This window comes from Furipterus horrens, unplaced genomic scaffold, assembly GCF_987537825.1.
Source record: "Furipterus horrens unplaced genomic scaffold, mFurHor1.1.pri manual_scaffold_3, whole genome shotgun sequence".
NCBI classification, from domain to species: Eukaryota; Metazoa; Chordata; class Mammalia; order Chiroptera; family Furipteridae; genus Furipterus; species Furipterus horrens.
The window spans coordinates 111,334,698-111,347,289 of NW_028327173.1; the positions used below are offsets into that span (position 1 = coordinate 111,334,698).

At 40.7% G+C, this 12,592-nt stretch overlaps 1 protein-coding gene across 1 annotated transcript; it reads left to right on the forward strand.

Moving 5' to 3' along the window:
- The first annotated feature begins 4,322 nt into the window (after positions 1–4,322).
- DNAAF2 (dynein axonemal assembly factor 2) lies at positions 4,323–11,603 on the forward strand. The gene is made up of 3 exons (XM_090270093.1): positions 4,323–6,176; positions 9,236–9,379; positions 10,578–11,603. The coding sequence occupies exons 1-3, from the start codon at positions 4,338–4,340 to the stop codon at positions 11,046–11,048; spliced, it is 2,454 nt and encodes an 817-aa protein (XP_090126219.1). The 5' UTR covers positions 4,323–4,337; the 3' UTR covers positions 11,049–11,603.
- Positions 11,604–12,592: the final 989 nt, after the last annotated feature.

A 12,592-nucleotide genomic window follows, 5' to 3' on the forward strand; every position in this document is an offset into this window, starting at 1 on the left:
TAATTTTCCAAAGTGATTAACCCCATAGGCACTTTCACCATACAAGTGCCAGTTGCTTCACATTGGTGCACAATGACTTTGTTTTGTTCCAGTGCCTAGAGCCGTGCCGTACGTACTTACCTACCTACCTATATAGTAGGTGCAACGAATGTGCAATCAACTCTGTTGAAAGAATGAATCTGAATATAGATGGCATTTAACTGAGCTTGAATAAGATCACCTTAGAAGAAATAGGATTAGATAAGAGGGTTGATGAATAAGCCTACATTTAGAGACTGGCAGAAGAGGAGCAAGTAGAGGAGGAAGAAAATGGGAGCCCATGTGTTACAGTCGAATGAGTACCAGAGGGGGAAAAAAGGCAGGACCCTCACCATTGAAGCAAAGGAAGACGTGTCTCACCCACTGATCCAGTAATCCTGAGCCTGGTCTGATAAGGCTGCCAGACATTCTGAGCAACACAAGTAAACCGTGATAGTGCAGGAACGGGGATAGCCCTTGAAAGTCTGTGTGTGTCATCTCTACAGCTGGGAAAAGGAAAACCTTGAGGTATATTCATCCAAGGCCTGGAAGGGGAGGGGAGTTACAGTGCCCAAAGAAAAGCCCCTAAAACAACTTTGGTTAACTGTCTGCCTCCCGTCACATATACAAAATGAACAAATAGTCTAGAGCAAGATGAGGATCTGGGATAACAGACCCCCGCACTACGCCTACGTTTGGGTAGTTACATCTCCCCAGGAAAGCTGGCACCATCTTTACCCGCCAATTAATATGTAACTCCCCCACCCCCATCCCACCAACTATATACGTCCTCAGAACAAAGGACTCACTGTCTTTTTTCTCTTGGCCACACAGGAAGCCCCCAGCCTCTGGCAACTTCTCTCTTGGCCCTTTTGCCACACAGGAGGCCCCTGGCCTCCTGGGCTCTGGCCACATAGGTGCTGGTCACCCTTTGGCTACCCTTGCTTTTGCTCTCGCACTCACTAATAAACTTTGCGTGCACACCAGTAGGCTCGCTGATCTGTAATTCTTTACTTATCGGTTAGAAGAACCATGGTTTCTCCTGTAACACATGGAATTCTTCAAACCGAGAGAGATGTGTGTTTCAAGGAGGTACAATGCTGCCAAGAGATAAAAAAAAATAGGGCAGAATGGGGAAAGAGTCAGGAGTTCTGTTTTGGTCATTTCAAGTCTGAAGGGCTTAAGCACTAAATATTCAGGTGTAGACCTTAAATGGGCAACTGGATGTAGAAGTCTTGAGTTTAGAACCTGATACGTAAGTCTGGTATTTATGAGTGTAGATTTACTGGTGAAGGACAGAGTGTAAATGGAGAATAGATGGGGACCTAGCCTTGAGGCATTTCCACTGAGAAGTTAAACAGAGGTAAACACCTGCAAAGCAGACTATGTAGTATGTAGTACAGTAAGGTAGGAGAAGCCTGGAAAGTGCCTTGTCACTAAGGTGACAACAACATCAAGTTAAATGTTGGTGAGTTTTAACAAAGTGAGAACAGAAAAATAATCATTGGATTTAACTGCTAATTAATAATTACCACAGTCGACTTCTAGCCAAGATGGAGGCCTAGACCGATACGCTCTGTCTCCCTCCACAACTAAGAAGGAATACATCTACTGCAAAACCAGAAATAACCAGAAGTACCAGAAAATAAAGCTACATGGAAGTCCAACGTATGAAGTTATAAAGAAGTGGTACTCTTCTGGATGGGCAGGAGGGGCGAAGCCAGGGCGGAGAGGTCAAGCTGTGCTGGTGGCGGCTGCTGTGGCAACGGTGGCGGGACAGCAGTAAGCACAGATCCCCATATTTAAAAAGAGCTGAGAAACACCTGGGGAGCACCCCCAACTACAGACCAAACCCATCAGCTCGCAATTCCAATGTCGGGAAAGACAGACCCCCATTGCCTCAGACTGTGGAGGCCTGAGGGGGTGGGGACAGCAGAGAAAGCTCCCGATCTCTCAGTGGAGAGTAAATAGCAAGAATCCATCTAGGACCCCTGCTCCCACACAAAACGCCACAGCATGGTGAGAAGGTAGTGACAAGTGCACGGGGCTCCACCCCTTATAGCATAGGAGGTGTGACAGCCCCACCCAGGAAGCAAAGGTAAACACAAAACTGTCAGGATGGCACAGATCATGATAGAGATCCCAGTAATGCAGCTGACCAGCCAGCAAATATCTGATCTAACGGATCAGAAGATAGGAAATATTTCTGAGGCACAGTTCTGAGCTTTGGTTATAAGAACACTTACAGATCTGACAGCAGATCTTAAACAAGACCGGGAAGGAATGAAGGCTAGTCCTGCTGAAATGAATGAAAACACATATGAAACAAGTGGTGAGGGAAAGAAAATCAGGGATCAAATCAACAATCGGAACATAGGGAAGAAACAGTCAACCAGTGCAGAAAGAGGAAACAAAAAGTGAGGAAAATGAGGAGAAGCTCAGAAACCTATGGGACAGCTATAAGTGGGCCAACATCCGAATCATAGGGTTGCCAGAAGGTGAAGAAGAACTAGAAATTTAAAAATTATATGAAAAAATAATGAAGTAGAACTTCCCTAACTTGGGGAAGGAAATAGAATTATAGGTCCAGGAAGCACAGAGAGTTCCAAATAAACTGGACCCAGGGAGAACCACACCAAGACACGTTATAATCAAAATGTCAAAAATTAAGGATAAAGAATCTTAAAAGCAGCAAGAGAGAAGAAGAGAATTACATACAAAGGGGTCCCAATAAGAATATCAGCTGATTTCTCAAAAGAAACTCTGTAGGCAAGAAGGGACTGGCAAGAAATATTCAAAGGAATGAAAAGCAAAAACCTACAACCACGATTACTCTATCCAGCAAAGCTGTTATTCAGAATAGAAGGGCAGAGAAAGTGCTTCTAGGACAAAGTAAAACTGAAGGAGTTCATCAGATCCAAACCACTGTTATATGAAATGTTAAAGGGACTTGTTTAGAAGAAAGAGGATCAAAACTATGAACATTAAAATGAAAACTGTATCACAACAACCAAAAACATGCTAGGGAATCGAAACAAAGACAAACTAAGTAGGCAATGAGGGTGGAACAATTAAAGGTATGGAGAACATACTGGGGGGAGGTCAGCTGGGAGGGGAAAGTGGGGAAAGGGAGGGAGATGGTACAGGAATTAAGAAGCATAGTAGGAGGGAATGGAGCAGATAGGAAGATGTTGAGAAGAACTATATGCACAACCAATGGGCATGGACTAAGGGGCAGGGGACAACTGGAAGAAGGAGGGTCACTGGGTGGAGGGAAACAAAGGGAAAAGAAATTGGGACAACTGTAACAACATAATAAAGTATATTAAAAAAGAAAAAAATTACCACAGTCTATAAATATGTTTCTATAACATCACTCTGACTGGCTGCAAAGTCCCATTGTATGGCTGTACCAAAATCTGCTCAACTAGTACCACTGTTGAATTCTTAAGATTCCTCCTAAACCATTAGAATCATAAAGTTGCCTTCAGCATGCTCTTAAGAGTTGAAATTTCTGAATCAAGAAAGTATAAACATTTTGAAAGATTTCTATACAGCTACCAAACTACTCTCTAGAAAGGTTTTATTAAATTCTACCACCACCCCACGGAAATATAGTAATTATTAAAAAAGAGAAGTTTTTGCCATTTTGTTAGGTGGTATGTCATATCTTATATTTACATTTTTATTAATAAAGTCATATGTTCGTTGATTAGTCACTTATTAATAGCCTGTCTATCTCTTACTCCAAATGAGAGTTGTTACGGGCAAACTGTATGATAACATCCAGAAGACTGAAATATTGGTTTAGTGAAGTGCAAAAAGCAGATAAACATAGGTATGAATCACAGCTTGTGAATACACTAGCTGTATGACCCTGGTCAGGTAGTCTCAGGTCCCATCTTCTTGTCTGTGAAATGGGAATCAATTTTACTTTGAAATGTTGTGAGCAATGAAGTGACATACAAAAATGCTGGAAATTATGACAACTTTTATAATAACTATCCTAGTTCAAAAGTAATTGCGCCATGACACAATTATCCAAAAAACAGACAGCTGGTTGGTTTGAAGAAACTAAGATGTTATTTCTGTCATTTTCACCATCCTACTCCAATTCCTGCCCCTCCTCCAATTCCTGCCCCTCCTCCCGGGTGTTGGCGTCGCCACGGCAACAAGCACGCGCGGCCCAAGGCAAGATTCTTTGGCCGTTAGAGACCTCGGCCGCCTCTCTCCGGGGGCCGGCGACTCCAAGGCTTATCCCACCCACCTGGTATCAGATTGATCTCCCTTGACCTTAGGGCTAAAGGCCGAGCGGCAACATGGCCAAAGCAGCAGCCTCTTCGCCGCTGGAGGACTTAGATCTGAGCGGCGAGGAGGTGCAGCGGCTCACCTCCGCCTTTCAGGACCCGGAGTTCCGGAGAATGTTTTCCCAGTACGCCGAGGAGCTCACGGACCCCGAAAACCGGCGGCGCTACGAGGCGGAGATCACCGCGCTGGAGCGAGAGCGCGGAGTGGAGGTGCGGTTCGTGCACCCCGAGCCTGGCCACGTGTTGCGCACCAGCGTTGACGGGGCGCGGCGCTGCTTCGTGAACGTGTGCAGCAACGTGCTGGTAAGCGCACCCACCAGCCGACCAGGATCCGGGACCGTGGCGGCCGGTAGTCAGTGGTCCCTGCCCTATAGCCTGGCGCCCGGCCGCGAGTACGCCGGGCGCCGCGGCACCCGCTACACGGTCTACGACGTGGTCTTCCACCCAGACGCGCTCGTGCTTGCCCGGCGCTACGAGCGCTTCCTCCAGATGCTGAACGCCACGGCCCTGGAGGCCGTAGAGAAGCAGTTCGGCGTGAAGCTGGATCACAGAAATGCCAAGACGCTGAAGATCAAATACAAGGGTACTCCGGAGGCCGCCGTGCTGCGTACACCCCTGCCTGGGGGTGTCCCGACCCGGCACGAAGGGGAGCCGGAGAGCCCTCTCCCCGATTTTCCCTACCCTTACCGGTGCCCGGCACCCGCCGGGAACTCTGCTGGCCCAGAGCCCCAGGCTCCATCCTCTCCAGAGGCAGTGCCTCAGCCGGCCCCCACCGAGCCTCGCTACAGCGTGGTGCAGCGCCACCACGTGGACCTCCAGGATTACCGCTGTTCCCGGGACTCGGCCCCCAGCCCCGTGCCTCAGGAGCTGGTGGTCACCATCAAGCTGCCGCTGCTGCGCTCTGCGGAGCAGGCGGCGCTGGAGGTGACGGGAAAGCTGCTGTGTCTGGACTCGAGGAATCCCGACTACCAGCTGCGGCTCTCGCTCCCGTACCCGGTGGATGACGGCCACGGAAAGGCGCAGTTCAACAAAGCCCGGCGACAGCTGGTGGTCACGCTGCCCGTGGCACAGTCCGCGGTACGCCGGCAGCCCGCCGCGGGGCCGGAAGAGTTCGCCGACCCATCCGGAACTGACGGCGCAGCCAGCACTTCCGCTCGGGAGGGGCAAGGAGGTGCGGCAGGGGGTCGCGCAGGGGACCAGGACCCCGATGCCTGCCAAGCTAGTGCTGCAGACTCCCGGATCTCTACTCCAGAGGTAGCCGGCGGCGAGCTTGTCTCCGAACTGGGGAAACGGGACTTAGGCGGGCAAGCGGTGTCGACTACCTACTTCGGGAAAAAACCGCTTCCCGGAACAGGGAACTCACGTGGACACGGTGGCGGAGGCTCCGCTTGTACTTCAGCCGGGGACCTAGACAGGGGGTCTTCTGCAGGAAGAGGAAGTTCGTGCGGAGATCTCAGCGTCGAGACCCGCGTGGCCCGGGAAGACACGTGCAGGGAGCTTTCTGATCCAGCGATGGGTGGTCCCGGGACAGACGGCGGGAGACCTTTCTGTCCTCCTTTGCAGTGTCATCAGGATGAAGAATCCCTGACGCTGCTAATTCAAGTGCCTCGGATCCAGCCGCAAAGTCTTAAAGGGGACGTGAGCCCCCTCCGTTACAAATTGTGCTTCTCCACCCAAGACTTAGTTTATTACTCCTTCTTTTTGCAATTTGCTCCAGAAAATAAGTTGAGTATCAAGGAACCAGTGGTTAGCATTTCTTCAAACAATGCAGTGATAGAACTGGCCAAATCTGCAGTGTGCTATGGATACTGGAGAGAGTGGTATTATGGTTCATACAACGATTCTTTGGAGGTAACAGTTCTTTCTCCAGTCTTAATATTTGAAATATTCCATCTTACTTTTTAAATTTCACCCACTCAGCTTATCCTAAAAGACGTATTTTCCGTTGGAACTTTTCTTGAAATAACTTTAAGTGATACAAGTGATGAGAGATGTCAGTGCGCGTTAAACGCGTATTGAAAAAACAGAAACACCACGCATCTCCTCTGATGGATGGGTTTCAAATGTTCAAAATGCATTTGTTTCCCATGGGCTCATGGACTGAGGAGACATAAATGGATTCCCAGAATCCGTAAACCTGTAAAATTTTATGCAAAAAGTTGAGGATACTTTCTTCTTGGGAGAAGGGCTATAACTTGAGTCACATTCTCAGAGGTTGATGACTCAAATAGGATTGAGAGGCACTCTGTTAGGGTCATATTTTAAATTGGTAAATAACATTGTCCGACTATAGAAAGTAAGCCATCTACTTCCGAAGAGCAAAAGTCACTAAGCCACGTTTTTTAAGTAGGAAAACGAACTCAGAACCACCTGTCAATCAAAATAAATCCCTTGCCCTTTCGACCATATAGTGCTGCTTCATTTTGATCTTGGTGGGGCTGTCCTCAGGTGGGCGTTTTGTTACATTGAAATTACATCTTTTTGCCTCTGTTTAAATCTACATATCTACTAGTATTTGGCACAATGGCTGGCATTTAACAAAGGGTAATGTAAATGTGTTTTAAATGGAACGGCACCATTCGCTACACTTCTTTTGGGCATATAGGACTTTTTTTTGAGGTTCTTGAATTTCAGATTCAATGCTCCAGCACTGTGGGCAAATACTGGAAAAAAAAACTTAAAATGTGAAGTTTTAAAGAACTTTGTAAACTCATAAATGAACAATTAACTCGTGGTTTTGATTGAGGTTTGTATGGGTGTTATATGTAAATTTTTAAAACAGGGTTTAATTCCCAGAAACAACACAAATTGCACAGATTATATATTAAAAATTAAGTTTTTGGCCTTGGGCTTTAACCTTCCAGAAATTTTCACTTCTTCCCCATTGTTTTTCTAGAAATTTGCTAATAAGTTACATTTATTTTATGAGTGGTATTTTCTGTGAGAAGTGGTTAATCTGAGAGACTGCAAAAGGAGTAAAATAGGTAGCCAGGGCTAGGTAAAATATCATACTTTGTGATCATAAGAAATTGAGTATCTGTTTATGTCATTAGAAGGGGGAAATTTAGGAAAGGGCAGTCGTTTTCCTGTAATTGTCTTAATAAATGTGAAAATTTGTCACAATATGCGAAGAAAGCTTTGTGGACAAGCAATAGAGAAAACACTAAAGAATATATTTTAATCTGATTTTCTAGTATGCTAACATTTTAGTAAAGAAACCAGACAAAAATGGGATTATGGCAACTGTGTTTTATATCTTTGAAGCCTGAAGTAGATTTAATATTTCTTCATTAGTTATCACATTTGCTAAGCTTAGCTGATGAATCATAATGTTTCTTTACATTTCAGTGTAACTGGATGAGGATTTAAGTATTAAAGTAAATTTTTAAAAAATCACAAAAGAGTAGTGGGTGAGCAAATAGATAATACACCATGATTATATTATTATATTCATTATATGAAAATAATTATAATGTGAAGAGACTGATTTGTGGCTGTAAAGTTCAGAATTGTTACTTTACACAAAAGTACAAAGTATATTTATATAAGCCTTAAATATTCACTGGGAATTTTTCTGATGCTTCATAACCACTGAACACAGTATCTTCTTTTTTTTTTTTTAATCCTCATCTGAGGATATTTTTAATAATTTTAGAGAGTAAGGGGGAGAAAGAGAAAAATATGCATCAGTTTCCTCCCCTGTGTGCCCTGACTGAGGATCAAACTCGCAACCTTTTGGTGTACTGGAGGATGCTCCAAACAACTGATCCAGGGCAATACTGTATAGTAAAATCGGTCATTACAGTGTGAAGACAAATTTATGCAAATCGTTTGTATTTTAATCATAACCATTTCCATTATAAGTACATATTATTTTTCCTTAACTAAAAACTAAACTATTTGGTGTATTTTTTTATGCAATTAATGTGAAAGTCTTTTCCAGAGACAGGAAACAGAAAAGCTTTAGATGGTTGTTTGTGTTTTTATAATACAGTGTTATTCTGGATCTTCAAATAATAGCGAGGCAAATTACTCCCAAAGTAAAATGTTTCTGTTCCCAAAGTTCACTTGTTTGGTAGGTGTTCCCAAGTTCAAACACTGCTTAATAGAAGAAAACTTGAAACTTGTCTTTTTATGATTTCCTTCCCCTATTTGGACTAAATAATGAACTTTTTATTTGTAATTGTAAAATTTATTTATATGAAAGTACAAAGGAAAATACTTTTATTTTGGGCAACAATGAACTGACTTTATGATTAAGGTTATTCCTTCAGTGCCCTGACTGTATACCTATATTCACTTGACGTGAATATGAACAAATTGCTTTGTGTTTGGGATATTTGTGAATGTGATTTTTGCATTTCCTAGTGGTTTGGAAATCTACCTCCTTCTTATAAATGGCTATATGCTGGGTCACACTGGATTGTCTCATTGCTTAAAAATAAAAATAAAAACTTTTTTTAAAAATAAAAATATTGCACTTGGCTCTTACCCAAGAACCAAAAGACAAAATTTGAATAGATCCTGTCATGTATATTTCTTAGTTGATTCATTAGTAAGTGTTCTGAAATTGAATTACATTTTAGAGCTGGGACTGCATGTATTGCTCTAGAGGTAATGTTATTCTTATAAAATATTAAGAGAAAAAAGGAAAAGAAAATATAATTTGTAAGATTATTTAGGAGAGAAAAAAATACCTCAAATTTAACACGGTCTTCTCCTATATGTGTATGTACTCTTACTGCTCTTATTGCAGCGTAAAGACTTTACTTTTGCCAAAGTCGCATAGGAATAACATGAAACATTTTAAGTGTAATCCTGAACTGTGAGAGAAATTTTATGAGCTGTTTTTACATAAAACTGTGAAGTATGACCTAAAAAGCAGAAAATATTTTTTTCTTTAATTTTAGGAAAGGTTATTTGTAAATGAAGAAAATGTTAATGAATTTCTTGAAGACGTCCTGAGCTCTCCATTCCAACACACAACACCCCTAACCCCACCTTTAATTGAAGTTCTTCAGGTTACTGATAGCAAGATTCAAATTCAGGCAAAGGTAAGAATTTTGGTAGGCTTTATAGAATCACTTAGGACAAGGTTAAAACCTAATGAATAACCGAATTTTTTTTTTTTTAATATATTTTTTATTGATTTTATTTATTTGTTTTTAGAAAGAGGGGAAAGGCGGGAGAGAGGGAGAGAAACATGAACATGTGGTTGCATCTCATGTGCCCCCAACTGGGGACGTGACCCGCAACCCAGGCATGTGCCCCGACTAGGAATTGAACCTGAGACCCTCTGGTTCACAGGCCAGCATTCAATCCACTGAGCCACACCAGCCAGGGCAATAACTTAATTCTTGATGCCATAACTTTAAGCTAAATGTACATAATGGCTGGGAAGAGGAATACTGACTTTTTAAAATGCATTCTAGTATGTGCTAAACACTCTGCAATTCATTTCCATATATCATTGAACCCCGAAATACCTGTTGAATGAGGAGTAGAGAAAAACTGACATTTGGGAAGTCAGTCCAGGGACAAAAATGTCTTTTTGACTGTCAGACCATGTCATATAGTTTGTTCATTCTTTCTAGTTGAATCTTAAGTTTGGTTATATATATAGTCTTCATTATTGCATGCAGAAATAATTTAGCACAATTGGCATATATGAATTGGGGAGAGAGTAGCTCTGAAGAATCACAGAGATTCAAGAAAATTAAAGAAATTCGAGGATGCCCTTATAAAAAATGACTAAGGCCTGGCCCACTAGCTCAGTTGGTTAGAGCATGTCCAGATACAGCAAGGTTGTGGGTTCAGTCCCCTATGAGGGCACATATAATAATCAACCAATGAATGCATAAATAAATGGAACAACAAATCAATGTTTCTTTCACTCTCTTGCCTTCCCTCTCTTACATAGATAAATAAATACTGCTAAAGAATTTGTAGACCAGATAAATAAATAAATAAATAAATTAATTAATAAGTAAATAGTGCTAAAGGGTTTGTAGGTCAGAATTTTTTTACCCTGAGGTAAATGAGTCATTGAAAGGATTTAATCAGAGAATGAATGCCAGGTTTGCATTGTCAGTAAATGGCAGCATTTGGAGGATGACTTTGAGGAGGAAGAAACCTGTCTGCAGGTCTGCAAGGGTTGGTTATACCTTCACAACTTAATTTTTTTCCAGATGGTACAATTTAATTTTCTATTTGTTTCAAAATATTACTAATTTGTTGTTTTTCTTGACATAGTTGCAAGAATGTAATAACTCTGAGCAGCTTCAAGAAAAGGACGAAAGAGTCAATGAAGGAAGTCATCTAACTGAAAAAGAAAATATAGAACATCTTACCACCTCAACAACTGAATCTGATTCATCTCTAGCAGTTAAAGTACTAGAAATAGACAGCTGTGGTTCCCTTGAATATTTGCAACAAGAGTCTCTTGATGTTTCCCAAATGCTCCTTGGAAAGTCTCAGCAACCTGAGTCAAAAATGAAACCTGAATTTATAAAAGAAAAAAGTGCTGTTTACTCAAATGAAGAGAAAGTTAATTTAAAAGAACCAGTAATGAGTGAAGAAAAAGAATTAACAGTTCACAATATACCTGGTTTTGACAACATAAAAGAAACCGATATGCAGGACGGTAATGTGCAGATTATTAAAGATCATGTGACTCACTGTGCATTCAGTTTTCAGAATTCTTTGCTATATGATTTGGATTAATTCTGTATAATTTTAGAATTTAAAAGTCGAGTAAAAAAGTTTTGGACTCAATATAAATTCTATTTCTGTTTACTATCTTAAAACCAAAGATATTCAAGAAATTAAAATTTGCAATGTTGATTCTAATCGGGAAACTGGAGATATATTTTTTTGGCATGTATAATTGTAGTTCCCTTAATTAGGGAGATAAGTTTTGTGATTCCTCTGATAGATGTATAGTCTTTCCAATGAGAGTTAAACATTTAGTTTTAATACAATCTGTATATATTTACTTTTGTGTTGTTTTTGGCTTCTTTTGTTTACCATTACTTTAATAAAATTTCAAAATATTCACTAAGTTGTGTCTGTCACAAAAAGTAATTCTTAAGACTGTAGAAATATAAGTGTGGGGGGGGGCAGAATCTCAAAACTGTTGTTTTACTAAATAGGATGTATTTATGCTTGAAATATTCTAAAGAGATGAACTTTACTCACCAATATTAATAATTCAAACAATTGTAATAGAAATACACTAAATGAAATTTAGTATTTTTTCTTCCACACTGTACTTTACTTTTGTCACAGAAAAAAAAAATATATATATGTGTGTATATATATATATATATATATATGCACACACACATAATACAGATTATTTAGTAATGACTTTGAAAATTTAGTATTTAAAAATATTTTTTTAGGGGTTCCTGTTACATATTAAAGCACCTCTTGCTTTTATAATTTCTGAATTTTAGGACAGAAAAACTAAAAAAATCTGGAAATTTGCTCCCCCAGGAAAATTATCATCGTTATTACATGAAGACAACAAAGTGTTTTCTAATCAATTTCCTTTATAACACCTAAAAGAAGGGAGCAGATAATTTATCTGTGGCTGTAATTTTGTGGAATAGTATTTCGAGGCCAGAGAATATCCTACTAGATTTCTTCCTCACAGGAAATTTTAGGATAGCGTGAAATAAAACATAGAAAGAAAAATATCTGTCGACCTAATCTCTGACCCCAACATGGGCTGATGTATTTATTCCAAAAACAGCTACCAATTCAAACATTTGGCCTTACCTTAGACCTGGAAATTACCTTTGAATCGGGGAGGTCATATCAGAGCACCAAAAGCTGGTACAAAGCCTGTCAATTCATTCTGATTTACATTTATAATCCTGAAAAAAATCTGGAACTACATTGGGTTGAGGGCAGTATAAATGTAGCTACCTCATAAAACAAGAGAACTATTTGCCCCACCTTAGATGACCAAATGCATTTTTCAACCATAATGCTTAAATTTGCTGCAATAATTTTGAAACTCTACTTAATTACATAATTTTCTTTGATTGAAATGACTAATTGTAATATCTATAAAGAAACTAATCTGCATAATTTTGGTTGCATGGAATTATATACTGTTAAGGAAAACTTTTATGTTAAATGTGGAATAAATTTTAAGCCCGTTTCCTATTATTTACTGTGTCTATCTATTCTTTTTAAAAGTACTTTGGTTAAAATAAAGCTTGCGCTAGAACATGTTCCACTTTGACGTGACTGAACTC

Bases quoted from the DNA above. Each gene is read 5' to 3' on its own strand.
- DNAAF2 (XM_090270093.1), top strand. From the start codon at position 4,338: ATGGCCAAAGCAGCAGCCTCTTCGCCGCTGGAGGACTTAGATCTGAGC. The intron at 6,177-9,235 runs GTAACAGTTCTT...CTTTAATTTTAG, and splicing joins CATACAACGATTCTTTGGAG to GAAAGGTTATTTGTAAATGA. The intron at 9,380-10,577 runs GTAAGAATTTTG...TTCTTGACATAG, and splicing joins AGATTCAAATTCAGGCAAAG to TTGCAAGAATGTAATAACTC.